Source organism: Lynx rufus, unplaced genomic scaffold (genome assembly GCF_022079265.1).
Source record: "Lynx rufus isolate CCGP_SWC_20201006 ecotype Redwood Valley unplaced genomic scaffold, mLynRuf1.p SCAF_9, whole genome shotgun sequence".
Classification (NCBI taxonomy): Eukaryota; Metazoa; Chordata; class Mammalia; order Carnivora; family Felidae; genus Lynx; species Lynx rufus.
The window spans coordinates 25,990,912-26,009,132 of record NW_025814897.1 but is presented as its reverse complement, the minus strand read 5'-3'; the positions used below and the strand labels follow the sequence as shown (position 1 = coordinate 26,009,132).

Genomic DNA, 18,221 nt, shown 5'->3' with positions numbered 1-18,221 from the left:
CATTTAGTTCTTTGCAGCCTTAATCGCTGTATATAAATTAGCAGAAAGTGTTGCCTATATACTAAATAAAAGCTTATATCAAACACTCAGGATGATTCTTGGGATTATTTATTTCATAACTGAAAAAGTTGTAGTGCTATGTAGAATGTTTAGAATTAAAGTAGGTTTGGTGTGTAATTTTATTAAAAAGATTCATAATATATAATGGGCTACATATATGAGACCATTCTTCAAAGAGAATATAAAATATGGAGGCAAAAACATGGAAAAATGTTGACCTCACTAATAATTAAAGAAAGGCATAGCTTATGATGGCATGCCATATCTGTGCCCTTATCTTTACTCCTGCCAAATTTCTAGTAAAAATATAAAAGATTTTAAAAAAATTAAATGGGAAAAGATTCTTTATAACATCAGAATATAAAAACCATCAAAATTATGAGGAATCTTCTTTATTTTTTATTTTTTTGAGAGGGAGGGAGAGGGAGAGAGAGAATCCTAAGCAGGCTCCATGCCTAGCACAGAGCCTGACGCAGGGCTCGGTCTCACAACCATGAGATCACGATGTGAGGAATCTTTGAAAGTAGATAGGATAAGATTTATGGGGGTGAGCAAATACAGCATACAAACAGGTACAGGAGGATTGAAGAAGACAGATCAACTAGAAATCTTAATCGTAAAAACCAAATAAATAAAATAATTGAGAAGAGCAAACAGAGGGCTTTCAGAAGCATGGTTACTATCCTCAGAGAGACAGGAGGCAATCGCAGTCATGGAATGAGAACGTATTTTTAGAAAAATAAAAAATAAGAGATCTTAGAAATGAACATGTACTTATTTAAATTAATTTTAGTTATAGCAAACCTGAAGAGCTGGACTGTGTGCAGAATGGACACAGATGAAGAGAGCATTAGTGAACTGGGAGAGCAAACTTTGTAATAATACAGCCCCAGAAGGGAATGAAAGATAAAAAGTTGCGTGAGAACAGTGGGAATCATGGAGAAAAGATCCTGAAGTTCCTACTTCCCTCTCCTAGGAGTTCTAGCAGGATACAGGAGATGGAAGTAACTAAAAGTTAATATAAGAAAATGCCCTAAAGCTAAAGAAAGCCATGTTTCAGATCACATGGGCCCAGTAAGTACTAAATATAATGACTGAAAAGACATGCATGTAGAAACAGTGTAGTGAAATGTCAACAGCCAAAACAGAGAACACCAAAAGCTTCCAGAGAGCAAAAAAAAATGCTTAAAAAAAAAAAAAAAGAACAAGAATTGTATTGACAGTAGACTCAACAGCAGCTTGAAAACAGTGCAGATATCTTTCAAGTCCTGATGGGAAGCCATTTCAAATCTGTAATTAATTCCAAGGCAACTAAGTAGGTAGGACAAAGTAGAGGCATCATCAGTCATGCAAGAACTGACACAGGAACAGGGTCTCAGGAATATTCTAAAACCACAGCTTCTTTTGTATCACCAAAAATCTAGAAGTCTGTCTCTGTTTCCTATCTCTGTCTCTTTGTTCCATTTCTCTTTCTCAAGCTGTCTCAGAACATGGCCACTACTAAAAGGCCCCAGGTTTTTAATCTCTTTTTTTAAGACAGCTGCTAGAATGAATTAAACATTTTCAACTTAATTCCTAATTCCTGCAGTAACTCTTGTTACGCCAGCTAGTGTTTGGTCCCATTTCTGGACCAATCCACGGACCCGTGGTGTGGGATCACATATGAACATGGCTGTCCTGCCGCAGCTGCATGCCTGGAAGTTTACAGCAGGTCTTGGAGAGTTTCAGAGTAGCCAGGGGGAAGCTGGCAGAAAAGCCAAGTATGTCTCTGCTGTGATTGTTTTTTTACATTTTCAGTATGAGATAGAGACAGCAATAAAATTAGAAGCTATATAATAGTATGACCCCCTGATGATGAGGAGCTAGCAGTTCAAGTTCTTCACAAGACAGGGGATTTCTATGTAAGTGCTGATGGTTTCACTTCACGGAACTCTTAAGCCTCTGTGAAGAATCCTCTGTAACTATTAAAATGCCTAAAAATCTACAGAATTTTTTCCCCAGAAACAACTAATTTATACCAGTTACCTGGACAGGGAGTGCAGTATCTTGACTTGGAGTTACCACTGAATCTTCTCTTTCTCTTTAGTCCATCACTCAGATGCTTATGGCTTACCTCTCCCGCCTTTCAGCTATTGCTGGCAACAAGATCAATTGTGGACCTGCCCTTACTTGGATGGAGGTATTTTCTAATTCACTTCTTATCAAAATTTATTTTTGAATTGTCTACTGAAGAAATTTAATGTTAATTTAATTTCTATAGCTATTGAGATTCAGGAATCAAAGAAATAGAATTAATGCTCATCTTTTGGAAGGATAGATATGTCTTACGCTGAGTATTTTTTTTTATCTCAAATCTTTCTTTGAGAATCCAAGAAACTAATTTTAATATATCTTGGGAATTGCAGTGACACCTCTTATTTTGGTGTTTAATGTATTAAGTGTACATTTAGCAAGATACATATATTTAATTGACTTAGTAATTGAAAATATTTTTCTTTTTTTTTCTTTTTTTTTTTTTAATTTTTTTTTTCAACATTTATTTATTTTTGGGACAGAGAGAGACAGAGCATGAACGGGGGAGGGGCAGAGAGAGAGGGAGACACAGAATCGGAAACAGGCTCCAGGCTCTGAGCCATCAGCCCAGAGCCCGACGCGGGGCTCGAACTCACAGACCGCGAGATCGTGACCTGGCTGAAGTCGGACACTTAACTGACTGCGCCACCCAGGCGCCCCTGAAAATATTTTTAATTATTTATGAATGACAGACAATTAACCTTTTAAAGAGTCCAGTTTAAGTATTGAATGTTACACAGTATCCAGAAAATATGTTAAGTATTTCTCCTTAATTTGCAGACTTATTCTCTCCTTCCAGTGGAAATTGGCAAGTCAGAATGGGAAGTAGAAAGAATATGGAATTTAGTGCCAGGCCAACTTGCATTGAGATATTGGTTTTTCCATTATTGGCTGTGTGATCTTGGAAAATTACAGTGAAACCTCAGATTACAAGTAACTTGTTCTGAGAGTGTTTCACAAGACGACCAAACATTTCTAATGTATTTTAACTTGCTAAAGGAGCAATGTCTTGCAATATGAGTAGTACGTGACACCGAACGTCATGTGATTACAACTGAGCCAGTGGTCCTTGGAATTTGCTTTGATACACAAGTGATTACTTTGATATACAAGTAATTCGCTTTGGATTACAAGCATGTTTCCGGAATGAATTATGCACACAAACAAAGGTTTCACTGTATTTAATTTCTCATAAATTACATAAGCTCTTTTAGCTTTAGCATCTTCATCTTTAGGTTTTTTTTTAAATGTTTGTTTATTTTTGAGAGAGAGAAAGAGAGACAGAGCGCAAGCAGGGTAGGGGCACAAAGAGAGGGAGACACAGAATCTGAAGCAGGCTCCAGACTCTGAGCTGTCAGCGCAGAACCTGATGGGTGGCTCAAACCCATGAACTGTGAGATCGTGACCTGAGCCGAAGTCGGACGCTTAAGGGACTGAGCCACCTAGGCGCCCCAAGCATCTTCATCTTTAAGTGTTGATAATCATGCTGAGTACCTTTTAGATTTATGAGGATTACACTGAATCATATGTTATATGCACAGCACAATGACTGGCGTATAATAAGTACTCAGTAAATATTAGGTTTTGTTTTTTTTTTTAAGATTCTTTGGGTTATGGTTTCTCTAAATCAAATTGAACACTTTTATAGATAGAGAAACTTTTACAAGTCCCCTGTCTTTATCTCATAGTTCATTTTCTTTGTCGTAGATTGATAATAAGGGAAATCATCTTCTAGTTCATGAGGAATCATCCATTAACACTCCTGCTGTTGGTGCTGCCCACGTTATCAAGAGGTACACTGCTCGGGCCCCTGATGAATTGACTTTAGAGGTAAATGACTAAAGACTCTGTCAGCTCAGGCCCTTTCCCCATACTCTATTGTCTTTCAGCCTAGGATGCCATCTGTTTTTATTTAACGACTCTACTCATCCTTGAAAATTCAGCTTAAATGTCTCCCATTTCTTCTAGGAAGTCATCCTTGATCTTCTTCCTACTCCATGCAAATACCTATCCCCAAAGAGCCTGGATTGAATGTTATTCTGAACTGTTCTCATGGCTTATATCTGACCTTTCATTTATTACACTCAGTCATAATTGTTCTCCTGTTTGTCTCCATGACCTTCTTGAAAGCCAGGTCTCAATCTTTTTGTTTTGTGTTTTTAGTACCTAAATATGATACCCAGTGATACCTTCTTCTCATTGTTTGTTCAAAGATTGAGGTAAAGAACAGATGAAATGTGAAATGAACATTGCTTGCAATCAGATGCAAAAGGAGGGGAATTAAGTTTCTTCCTCTAATACTGGATGATGAGAGACAAAAAACTGCTTAGAGTTATTCAGTTTAAGAAACACAGTATAGATGTTTAGGTTCCATACACAGAGGAATGTATGTCTTAAAAGATGCCATGCCTGTATTCACAAATACAGCTTTGTGAAGTTGATTCTTTCATGATGTGAAAATTAGTTGTAAATATGCAAAGAAAAATTCTTTTTTATTTAAAAAAATTTTTTAATGTTTTTTTTTTTTTATTTATTTTTGAGACAGAGACAGAGTATGAGTGGGAGAGGGTCAGAGAGAGAGGGAGACACAGAATCTGAAACAGGCTCCAGGCTCTGAGCTGTAAGCACAGAGCCCGACATGGGGCTCGAATTCATGGACTGTGAGATCATGACCTGAGCTGAAGTTGGACGCTTCACTGACTGAGCCACCCAGGCACCCCTACAAAGAAAAATTCTTAAAAGCAATATGTATACCACAGTAATATTGCTGTGAAGCACTTAACTATGTTTTGTTGCAGGGATCACCACTTATTTTGATTGAAGAATGTGATTTCCATTAAATATATTATTAAGAACTATTATTATGATTTTATATTTATAATTTTGTAAAAGTTTGTATAAACTCACTAGTTTGTCAAATTTTATACTTACTAAGAATAACCAAATAATTGTAGATATCTTAGGCCTTTGATATATGATTTAATAAGATATGTACTCAGCACAGTACATGACACATGGTCAATGCTCACTAAATGTCTATGAATAAAAGTTATGGTGGTTCTAAGTATGAGTATTTTAAACTATCCCTTGTAGGTGATCTGATCACTTTTACTTTTAGTAACAGTAGTGACTATTTTAACGGAAGTGGTGGTGATAGTGTGAAACCTGACATTCAAAAATCCTATACTGTAAGTCTGACTTTCTGAAGTTACTACACGTAGGTTAACCACTTACCTTTTTTAGACCTCTTCTTTACCGATCATTAAGATTATTAAATTCTTTACAGAAGTAAGTGTTACATTTTTCCAGAAATAATTAGCCACAGAATGAGAGTGGAACTTAACTTTTTGTTATGGTTCACATTTAAATTCTGGACATAATAATGGGTTTAAAATTTGACTAAAAATATTTCACTTAAAATTTTTTCTTGTAGGTGGGAGACATTGTTTCTGTTATTGACATGCCCCCGAAAGTGTTAAGCACATGGTGGAGAGGCAAGCATGGATTTCAGGTAGGCAACAAATAAGGGGTGAAGGAGTAAAAAACAAAACAAAACAAAACAGTTTTTCTTTATTCTTTAGTAATATCTATTTCTCTTTGCAGCATGTACTGGCAGTGGACCTTGTCAGCGGAGGTAGAAAAATACAGATGATATTAGACTTGGATTTCCTTTTCTAGTTACTCTTGTGGTTGTTTTATCTCCTTCTTCTTTAAATGGAAACAGTAGGAACATAGTAGGAACAGAATCACAGGTCTGAGTACCACTTTTAGATTATCAGGCCTGTGATTCTGCCTTGCTTTTAAAAAAAATTTTTTTAATGTTTATTTGTTTTTGAGAGAGAGAGAGTGTGTGAGCAGGGGAGGGGCAGACAGAGAGGGAGACACAGAATCCAAAGCAGGCTCCAGGCTCTGAGCTGTCAGCACAGAGCCCGACGTGGAGCTTGAACTCACAAACCGTGAGATCATGACTTGAGCTGAAGTCAGATGTCTGGCTTAACCAACTGAGTCACCCAGGCACCCCCCCCTGACTCTGCCTTGCTTTTAATATTGATTTGGAATCAGGATTCACATGTATTTAAAAAAATTTTTTTTAACCTTTATTTTTGAGAGATATAGAGAGACAGAGCACAAGTGGGGGAGGGGCAGAGAGCGAGGGAGACACAGAATCTGAAGCAGGCTCCAGGCTCTGAGTTGTCAGCACAGGGGCTCAAACCCTCGTGAGATCATGACCTGAGTCAAAGTCGGACACTTAACCTACTAAGCCACCCAGGCACCCCTCACACTTTTTTTTTTTTTTTTTGGTTTATTTATTCTTATTTTAAGAGAGAGAGAGCCCAAGCAGGGGAGGAGCAGAGAGAGAGGGAGAAAGAGAGAATCCCAAGCAGGCTGTTAGGGCAGAGCCTGATTCAGGACTCCAGCTCGTGAACTGTGTAAAATGGGGATAGTAGGACTATTTTTTGTTTCATAAGATTATAGTAAAGGTTAAAGGTGTGAGGATAAAATTTGTAAAGTACATAGAACAGACCCGATGCATACTTTTCACTCAAAAAATATTGATTTTTAAGTTTTAATTGGTTTTTTTACAAATTTAATTTTATTGATTCCTTTATTATAAAAGTATCCATGGCAATTTAATTTGATGATTAAGACTAGAAAAATCAGGGGCGCCTGGGTGGCGCAGTCGGTTAAGCGTCCGACTTCAGCCAGGTCACGATCTCGCAGTCCGGGAGTTCGAGCCCCGCGTCAGGCTCTGGGCTGATGGCTCAGAGCCTGAAGCCTGTTTCCCATTCTGTGTCTCCCTCTCTCTCTGGCCCTCCCCCGTTCATGCTCTGTCTCTCTCTCTGTCCCAAAAATAAATAAACGTTGAAAAAAAAAAATTAAAAAAAAAAAAAAAAGACTAGAAAAATCATATCCATATTATATCACAAAATAATTGGGGTCATTTATCTTAATTGCTATGCACAATTGTTGCTTTTGATTAAATATAAAACTAAAAGACTGGGGTATCCTTTTTTCTATTGAGGGGTCAATTTTTCATGTTCATGGAAATGAGCTATATATAAACATTAGGCTCTAAAAGATGATAAAAAAATAAATTTGGATTTTAAATGGCAGTTATGTTGTTTTCTTGGTATGGCTACCTTTCTTATAATCTTAGACAAGTCATTTGCTTTCTTTGTACTTTAGTTTATTCTTAATTAGAAAGTTCCACTTATAATCCTTCTAGTCCTTCTCAACATTTTAATTCTATTATTGTAAAAATGGTAGCAGGTTTCTCCTTCTTTCATGTGACATATTTATTGAGATCTGACTTTGTGCTAGGTATAGATTCCTAACTTTAAAAAATAAATGTTTATTTATTTTTTGAGAGAGAGAGGGAGAGAGAGAGCATGAGTAGGGGAAGGGGTAGAGAGAGAGGGAAAGAGAAAATCCCAAGCAGGCTCCTCACTGTCAGCACAGAGCCCGACATTGGGCTCTAACTTATGAACTGTGAGATCATGACCTGAACTGAAATCATGAGTCGGACACTGACTGAGCCGCCCAGGCACCCTCTTCCTAACTCTTTTATTTAGAGTCACATAAATTAATTTCTAGCCTAAACAGATTATTCATTTAAAAATTAGTATATAAATTAACAATTGTTAAAATTAGCTTATTGCCAAACAAATTATTTAAAATAAAAACAGATTTTTAAGCTTAAAGGGTTTATTTGTAAATGATAGTGAAAGTTTTTTTATATAGTACTGAAAATTTTTTTCATCCTAATTAGTCTTGGAAGGGCAGTCATTTCTGTTTAGATCATGTTAGGATATGCATTTGAAAAGGGGAGTTGATTGTGGGCATTGTGGGGGGTCACCTATAAAACCAGGACTGGTTTTTAAATGTCACTGTCAAAACTTCATTTATAAAATGAGCCCAGTACTGTAAGGAAATAATCCACACAATCCACTCTTCTTTGCTGTTCCTAAACACTCGTCCATTTGTAAGAATGCCTCATGGCTTATTGCAGGGGGAAGTTGAATGGGGAGGCATGTATTGAGCATCTATTATGTGCAAAGTATTGCTGGGCACTTTATACACAATATTTTCTTTAATCTTCACAAAGCTATTAACTCCTTTTATGGAGGGGAAACAATATGAGAGGCTTAATAAACAGCCAAGATACCTAATTGTAAGCGATGGAGTAGGGTCTCAAATTCACATCTGCCCCATCCCATTGCCTGAGGAGCACTAAGTAGGATTTCTGCATTTAAGTCTCATTATTAACTTCATCCACCTCAGTTTTCAGCCCTATGAAAAAGAACATCTTTCCTTCCCAGCCAGCAAAAAATGCTGTAAAGATGAACCAACTAAGGACTGTAAAGCATATAGGTTTTACTGGTGGAAACATTTCTGTTACCATGTGTTGTTTTTATGTGATGATTAATATATTTTATCTAGGAAAAAACTCCTCTTCAAGCTATTTGTGATGTTCTCTACCCTTGTTAGGTATTTTTAAATGGCAAACATATGCCCTTCCTTACTCAAATATTTCGTTGAGAGAGGAAGATAATTAGAATTTATTCCATGAATATGGTAATTATAGATGAGATTGCTGATTTTTAAGTTTGAAAGAACCGGAATAATGGCTTAGCCCATTGGTTTTCCCATGTATGTATTTTATGTTTGTTTATTTTTTAATTTATTTTGAGCGAGAAAGAGAGCAAGCTGGGGAGGGGCAGAGAGAGAGGGAGAGAGAAATCCCAAGCAGGCTCCAATGCAACTTTCAGCGCAGAGCCCAATGCAGGGCTTGAACTCATGAACTGTAAGATCATGACCTGAGCCGAAACCCAAGAGTCGGACGCTTAACCACTGAGCCACCCAGGCGCTCTACATGTATATATTTTAACTCCATGGAATTGTTAATTAGAGTCTTACACCTGAGTGTGAGAAAAGGCAACAATGGAGCTGCCCTCGTTAGTTTAAGGGGCACCCTTAAACTTAGCTTAAGTCAGGCACCCTGGGGCCTTATGCCCCAGGGAGCATGTCTGGTATGACCTCAGTGCTCCCCTCAGGGTCTCTTAGATCCATGGTAGGTCCAGAGCCCAGCAAGATTCCCTGGGAGTTCTAGGAAGTTTTCCTGGACAATGTGACTTTGGAATGCAGAGTCTTGTGTGTTTCTTCTGAGGGTGGGATGTCCAGCGGGGCAGACAGATCAGACTGAAACGGCCAGCACCTCAGTTAGCTAACTTGACTGATCCTGGACATACAGATGGACATTGTAAGCTGGGCTTTGTCAGTGGACCATGCGGGGAGGAGCCACCAAGGCAGGAAGCCTGCACTAATAATGTGTAGGGGCTGAGCTTGCCCTTGAGGTGGGTTCTAGTAGTTTTCCTGGGGATCAAGGCCATTTAGAGATGACTGTTCCCAGAAGAGACAGTAAAGGGGAACAAGGATGTGGGCCGCTGCTTCCCAGGGTGGATGCCAACTCTGTAGTATCATGCTCTGAGCACTGCTGGAAAGCTTTCTGGAAGTGTGCTGTCAGTATGCAGGCCCTGTGCATCTCCACTTGCGTGTCTGCTCAACTTGAAGTGTTCATGCCTTGTTACATGGATTCTGCTTTTCTTTTGTTACAGTCACGTGTGTTTGTTGTCTCCTTTCTGGCCAGCTCTCAAGGCATGACAAGGTACAGGCATCAGTATTGAAGCCTTTCCTGTGTATTGCTGTGAACTGATGCTGTGCATTGCTGGGTTGTGACTTTATTATTAAGAGAATAATTAGACCTCATTTTTAGTACAGATTTACAGAATAATTGAGCAGGTAGTATAGAGTTTCATATAATCCCTTCCACCGCCCCCACACAGACATGTACACAGCTTCTCCTATTATTAACGTCTTGCTTTACAAATTCATTGTATAGCATTGGCAAAATGCTGATCTTTGCTGACCACCAGCTGATTTGCAAAGATTACAGATAGCATAGAATAAGTACTGTTTCTAAAAGAGTTGTCTGAGGATCATTAGATCCTGGGCCAGAATCACATGGATACAGAATATTTGGATATATATAATACAGAATGTCAGTTTCACATCCTGCCCCACAATGACTAAAATAATTTGGGGGCTTGCTTTTTTGTTATAATTAATAAATCAAATTTCGTACATTATTATTAACCGTAGCCCATTGTTTACACTAAGGTTCACTCTTTGTGATGTATAGTTCTGTGCGTTTTAGTGAATGCCTAATTACATGTATGAACATTACAGCTTCATACAGAGTAGTTTCACTGCCCTAACCCTTGTGCTCTACCTTTTTATCCTTCTCTCCTCATAACCCCTGAGAACTACTGATCATTTACTGTCTCCACAGTTTTGGCTTTTTCAAAATAGCATACAGTTGGAGTCATACAGTATGTAGTCAGACTGGCTTCTCTCACTTTGCAGTGTGCCTTTAAAGTTCTTCTGTGTGTTTCCGTGGTTCGAGAATTCCTTTTCTGTCACTAATATTCATTGTTACGGATGTGCCAGAGTTTATTTTTCCGTTCAATTATTACAGGACATCTTGGCCGTTTCCAGTTTTTGGCAGTTATTAATAAAGCTGCTATAAACATCCACGTGCAGGTTTTTGTGTGGATATAAGACCTCAGCTCCTTTGGGTAAATATGAAGGAGTGCAGTTGCTGGATCATATGGTAAGCCTGTGTTTAGCTCTGTAAGAAGCCACCAACTGTCTTTCAAAGTGGTTGTCCCGTTCTGCATTCCTACCAACAAGTGATGCTGTTCTCAGCATTCTCACTAACATTTGATGGTTCTCAGGTTTTTTTGGATTTTAGCCATTTTAATAGGTGCGTAGTGGTATTAAATTGTTGTCATAATTTGCAAATAAAGTCCAAGTTATAGGATTTATTAATATACTTAAGGGTGTTACGCTGCTATCTTCATTCTTCTATTACCAGTAATTGTTTCTTTTCCTTCACCACTGATTTTCAAACCTTAGTATATTTGAAAATCACCGGGGGACCTTGTTAAAATATAAAGTCCCAGGACCGAAGCCCAAAAATTCTGTTTCAGTGATGGTGGGATGAGGCGTAAGACCATATTTTTATCTATGTGATTCTGGTTCAGGTGTTGCCCAGAAACAGTGCTCACTGTGTGCTGTAGGTAGTAGGTAAACTGCTACTCAGCCAGTGGTTGATAAAGTTGAGCATTTTTCCAAGTTCTGGTCCATGTATTGTTTTAGACCATAATTTAGCTGTGGGAACAGAAGGATTAGTTCACCCATGTGTTTAAATTATACCGTGACTCTGTTTCTTTTCTTAAACTTCTCAGAGTAGGAAGTGTGAAATTATATTAACTATAGAAATTCTGAAATCTGTTTTTACTTTGTTTCCTAAAGTGTATCATCTTTTACCTTTGTTTTCTGAAGTGTTTCATCATAGAATGTACTTAAACAAAAGCAAAAAAAAAAAAAAAAACCCAACACAACTATTTTTTTTCCCTTATTTTAAAAACTAAATGGCATCAGCTTTTGTGCCTGGCTGTGGAGTTTTGTTGGAAATAAGAGGTGAGGTATCTGGGGAGCCTTTTTTCTTAGGTAAAAGACGTAACACAAATACAAAATGTCAATATCTTTGAGAAGTATTTGTTTAGGCAGTTTCTCAGAGTTTTATCTGGGAGTAGCTAGCATCAGAATGACTTGAGAAACATGTTAAAGTGAGGTATTACCAATCAGAATCTTGGGGAATGGGGACAGGAATCTGAATTTTACCAAGTTCTTCTGATAGTTATTCAGCACAAAATGTGAGAATCACCAAGTGGCCTCCCATTGTTTATCCTATGCACAGATAAAAGAAGAAATTAAACACAGTTTAGCAAATACTCTCTTTACCCCCCAGGAAATCTTCCTTAAAACACATTTGGGACATAGTTAACCTAATGGATAGAATACCATTTAGAGATAGACAGAATTTTATACAGCTTGCGTTCTCTTAGCTCTCTACAACATGGTAAAGGATCAGCTGTTTTATTTTTCATAGTTACCCCAAATGTCATGTTAGTGTTTTTGTGTACAAATATCAGAGAAGCAATTCATGGACAATAAAAAGGTCCCTTAGCTCAGGAGTTTAATATGGTTCTAGGTAACTTATTTCAAAAAAGTATTCTTTATTCTAAAGGAAGATATTTGGGAACATTGTCCCCCATACTAGTTTAACAGAGGGGCAAAGTTTACTTGTTCCTTTACAAAAAGATCATATTATTTATATATGGCATCCAAAGCTACGCCTTTTCATTACTCACTATTAAATGAGGCACAACATTTCCTCTCTAGTTAAGTTTCAGGAAATCATATACTATAAATTTTCATTGGTAATGTTAAATAATTTCAAGTAAAGAGGGAATATATTATACTACAAATAAAGTACTTCTTAAATGTGCTGTACTAAGTGCTTTCCATTAATCTCTAGTTCTTATAACTTTGTGAAGAAGGTACTATTATCATCTCTTGCTGATGACAGAACTAAAGCATGTGGGTTTAAACAACTTGCCCATTGTTATTCTGCTGTTTCATATCCGAGCTTAGATCAAATCCTAGGTATTCTGGGCAACGAATAGATCACAATAGTAATTTAACGAACTGGTAGTGGCTTCTACTTGTCTCCTTGTAGAAAAAATGATAGTGGGTCGTCTCGTCCTAACCTGTCATTTAAAAATTACAGAAATCTAGAGACAAAAGATTTAGATAAATTGTGCTGATTCTGATTCACCAAGATAGTACATAATGGTATAGCCAGGACCAGTTCACAAGCTTGGTGAGTTCCAATTTTGCATTTTTCCCCCTTGGATCATAAAAATATGTAAATTTTCTTAAATTATCTTCTGTATTGTTCCTATTTTTATTTTTATTATTAGTGCAACTGCCATTGATACCATAAATTTGCTTCTTCATAGCCTTTTGATAATTTATAGCATCAGAATATGTCCTACCAAATGATATTTAAACGTTCAGTTTCATGGAAATTATTAACAAAATGGTTTAGAGCAGTAGTTCTTAAACTCCTCAAACTTACACCCCCTCATTATAATAAATATTTTCTAAAATCCTTCCATGTGATTTCTGAAATGAAATATACAAACAATACCTACAAACAATTTCAAAGAAGTCAGTATTTTTCACATATAAAAGAAATAAAGGTATACTTTTTATTTATTAAATTTTTAAATAAACTTTTTAAATGATTTTATTTATTTTTGAGAGAGAGAGAGAGAGTGTGTGAGCGGGGAAGGGTCAGAGAGAGAGGGAGGCACAGAATCCGAAGCAGGCTCCAGGCTCTGAGCCGTCAGCATAGAGCCCAATGTGGGGCTCGAACTCACAGAGCTGTGAGACCATGACCTGAGCTGAAGTCAGATGCTCAACCGACTGAGCCACCCAGGCGCCCCAAATACTGATATATTTTAAAGTTCAAATGATCAATCACAGATTCATACTGAGTAGTAAAAACAAATGATTGTAAGGGGAGATGGTACCCTAGTGGGGAAATATAGGGAGGAAAGGGGTACAGTATCTCTGAATTTGAACTTCTCTTGTCATGGAATATATGAACACTAGAGACCTGGGAAGATAGGAAGTTGTAGTCTGAAAATGAAAAATTAGAAACTCTCTGAGGCCACATAGTTACATTGATGAAAAATCTGTAGTATATCTCTGGAAGTAAGAGCATGACTTCATTCGCTATGTTTAATACAAAAAAATATTTTGTTATGCTAAGTCCTAAACTTTCACTAGCCATTAGTTACATAAATCAACCATTAGAATAGGATTTTTTTTAAAAAAAAATCAGTGATAAGCACATTGTTGTGTTGAAATTCCTGTTAGATTTTGATTAGTTGCCTCAGAGAGACTATAGGTAGGATTAGGCTCCATTGTTAAGCAGTGATTTCATTCTATTCTCACTGTTACCAAAGCTCCAGCCTTATTTTAAAACAGTAGTTTCTTATCCAACATTCCCTCTAAGTTGGACCAGAATATTTTTTTCAATACATTGACTTTTGTCACCAAACCTATTTCCTTTACTGTGTGAGCCCATCCTCAATGTGGAAGAAGGTCAGAAGATTCAGATTGCAGTCTGTTGCATTTAGGTCTTTCCTTATTCACTTGCAGTTGGAGAGGAAGCCATGTATTGGTCAAGCTGCCTGAAACCTATTCCCAGGAGCTATTAGGGTTACGACAGGCACAGGACCCAGTGTGTAGGTATAGATTAGTGGTGAGCCAGAGCAAGTCATGAAATTTTTAGGAATTTGGTGGTACAACTGTGAAACACAGCTGCTTTTAAAAATTAAAGCCTATGGGGCGCCTGGGTGGCGCAGTCGGTTAAGCGTCCGACTTCAGCCAGGTCACGATCTCGCGGTCCGTGAGTTCGAGCCCCGCGTCAGGCTCTGGGCTGATGGCTCAGAGCCTGGAGCCTGTTTCCGATTCTGTGTCTCCCTCTCTCTCTGCCCCTCCCCCGTTCATGCTCTGTCTTTCTCTGTCCCAAAAATAAATAAATGTTGAAAAAAAATTTTTTTTAAATAAATAAATAAATAAATAAATAAATATTAAAGCCTATGAATTTTTAGTTAAATGAATTGTATTAAAAACAAAGGTAATAAATACTTAAAACTTTATTTATAATTATTTCACTATATTTTACTGTTACCTATGCTCTTGAGGGTATTTCTGCCTAGTGTTCTGTGTGGTATAAATACGACCTAACAGGCTACTGTGCATCTCTTTGCAATTGCGTTTGGTTGCGGCTTGTTTGGTAGCTTGACACCCACCGGGTCTTGACACCAGCCATGGACTCTGGCAAACACTATAAATCAAGACCCTTCCTCTTGGAGAGCCAGTTGTTTAACTTTATCAGCACACTTTGGGATATACAGTAGTCCTCCCTTTTCCCCCAGAGAATGCCTGAAACTATGGATAGTACTGAACCCTGTAAATACTAGGTTTTTCCTATACATATATATGTATCTATGGCAAAGTTTAATTTGTAAATTAGGCACAGTAAGAGATTGACAAAAATAATAAAATAAAACAGTTCTAAAAATATACTAAAAGTTATGCAAATGTGGTCTGTCTCGCTCTCCAAATATCTTATTGTACTGTACTCCTTCTCCTTGTGATGATGTGAGATGATAAATGCCTGTGTGATGAGATGAAGTGACGTGAATTACGTAGGCATTGTGACGTCGTGAGAAGGAGAATCATCTGCTTCCAGACCATGGTTTACTGCGGGTAACTGAAACAAAGCAAAACTGTGGATAAAGTGGGGGGACTATCTCTAGATAGATTGGTCTTTTCTCTCTCTTCCTTCTTATTCCTGGAGTTGAAACTCATCTTGGCCCCTCCCAATATACCCAATTTTCCTCACCCATCTCAGTCCTATAAATTAGAGCTTTAGAAATTGTCACTGCTGCAGAAAGAATAATCTATGACACAGGATGACATAGTTCATACATAAATCATATTACAGTTCCAGTCACTTTTAACATTTGACATTTTGAGTTTGCCAGAATTGTTGATATTTGGTAAAATATTAGTTTCAGTATGAATCAGAAAAGTAAATGTTCATTAAGTATATTTTTAGTTTTACTTACGTTCTTTCTTAAGGTTACATTATTGTGTATATTTTCAGTAGAACACAACTTCATTTTTTATGATGGAAATTTTATAATAGGAAAATAGAATCTATTTGCCTTTCACAAATTTATAGAGTCAACTCTTCTAATTAAAAGACTTATTAACTAGGAATGCTTTTGGTTTCAAGAAACAGAAAAGTGAACAGAAAAAGTGACTGATGGCTGTTGAGTTAGCAGCTAACTGATGCTAAGCAGAAATCTCTAAGATTCTCTTGGCTTTTCTTTTAAGGTCAAATGATGGCCACTACAGATCCAATCTTGATACCTGGATTCAAAACAGGAGGAAGGAAACAGAATAGTGGTAATAGAGCTGTATTTACACGTGCTGTGGCTACACCTGCATGCAAGGAGTGTGGGCACTGAATATATAATTTAGCTGATGGTAATATACTTTATTTTAAAGGGAGACAAGTGAGCAGGGATTGGAGATAGGCAGTAAAGGAACATACCATGGACCTTTACATAGCACACAGTAGCATGCTCACTCATATATTTAAAGCTAATGCATGGAGACAAATTTAAAAGGTACGAATGTAACTGATATATATTATATAGTTCCCCAAAGAAGTTCATTAAACTTTGTTCAGTTTTTGTTAGGAAGTGACAAAAAACTAGTTTTTATTTGCTGAAAGATATTCATGTTTAGAAACTCGGCTAGGTGCTTTCATACAAATTATTGTGGTAGCTAATATTATCCTGTTTTTTATAATTTTTTTTTTTTATGTTGCAGAGAGAGCATGTGTGAGCAGGGGAGAGGGTGGGACAGAGAGAGAGAGAGAGAGAGAGAGAGAGAGAGAGAGAGAGAATCTTAAGCAGTCTCCACACTTAGTGTGGAACCTGCTGTGGGGCTCGATCTCACGACCCTGAGATTATGACCCAAGCTGAAGTTGGACACTCAACAGACTGAGTCACCCAGGCACTCCTGTTATCCCCATTTTCACAAATTAAGAAACTGAAACAGATGTTAACTAATTTGCTCCAGATCACAGAGCCTAGTAAGTAGATGGGCCAAGTTTATTTAGATCCTGGTCTTTTCTCTCTAGAAAATTGCAGAAAATGTTTATAAGTTGAAATGAATTCTAATTTTATGGAAAGAATGATATTTCATAGGCAGGAAACAAACTTAAGTCTGTATGTGCAGAAGGTGGTAAGTATTATGTGTCATCCATTTAATGGAGGAGATGGAGCCTTCAAGGTCTTCTGGTAACCAACATATTGGATACTGACATTTAATGGGTGCTAACTATATGCATTTTGCTTATGCTGATCCATTTAATTCTCATAACAGCACTTAGGAGCTAGGTACTATTACATTGTTTAGATGAAGAAACTGAAACAGAGGCTAGGTTGCGAACCTGATCTTGTAAGCAGACCTAGAATTGAACCCAAGCACTCTTACCTTTGAGGCTGCACTGTTAACCTCTCATAATGGATTTGTGTAAGAAAGAATGAGAAGGGTTTTTCGAGGTGAGTCTTATCTGGTTCTAATCGATCTTGGAAGAATTTCTACTTGTTTGGCTAAATAGGAAGTTGAATAAAATGTTGTATGAAATTTCACCAGTAAAACAAACAAAGCATTGTTTTGGAAGGCAATGCATAGGGACTTTAAGAATCCCCAAATCAGAGAGCTTTTAAACAAAACTGATAACTTGTTAAAAACCCCTTTTCAACTCATGATAACTGGTTACATCTTCATACTCTTAAGAACTACCATGGAATATTGATCCAGAAATCGAAATAAGAATGCAGCAAATGCATATGTGAAAATAATCCCATACAGATGGAAATTATACAGCTCAGAACTTCATGATGAGTCATAACTCTTGGAAGACCATTCCATTCTTCCCGAGTCTGTCAACAGAGGGATGTAAAAGTGATGTAGTTTTCATGTTCAGCTTTAACATCTGTTGCATGGTAGCCTGATTATATTCCTATCTAAGGAAACATCTATAAATATTGGCAAAGATCTTCTTTTTACTTTTGTTTCCAAGCTATTTATCTCTGTATTTATTCTATTGGCTATCCAGTATCTCTGTGTGATCTGGGTGGTCTGTGGGTGATCTCAGTATTTTCCTAATATAGCTTCTTAGGATTCTGTATCTACCACCATGAGCAGTTCTGCGATTAGGTCAAAGTGGTGTGTTTGTCAAAGCCAGAGTCTGTCACTACTGCTGAGTTTGGTTGTTTTCTTCTCTTTTGCTTTCCCACGTATTCACACACTACTAGCTCTTTCACAACAGCAGGATGTGAAATGAGTGTTGTTTCACCAATTTATTTTAGTCCTGTCATTTTTCATGAAACCTGTGGGAGAAATGAGCAGAAAATTCACAAAAAAAATTTGAATGTGGTTTAGTGTTGATTTTTTTTTTAATTATAGAGAAGACAAATATAAAAGTTGGCTGTGGAGATACCAACACAACTAGGTTGAAA

General features: G+C 37.2%; 1 protein-coding gene across 1 annotated transcript in view; it reads left to right on the top strand.

The window, feature by feature from the left end:
* ARHGAP32 (Rho GTPase activating protein 32) overlaps positions 1–18,221 on the top strand; it is a 186,880-nt gene that overhangs the window by 93,053 nt on the left and 75,606 nt on the right. Inside the window, exons 6-8 of the mRNA XM_047072442.1 lie at positions 2,147–2,239; positions 3,841–3,963; positions 5,567–5,644. Of these exons, the coding sequence (XP_046928398.1) occupies positions 2,147–2,239; positions 3,841–3,963; positions 5,567–5,644 (294 nt within the window). The remainder of the gene's footprint in view (positions 1–2,146; positions 2,240–3,840; positions 3,964–5,566; positions 5,645–18,221) is intronic.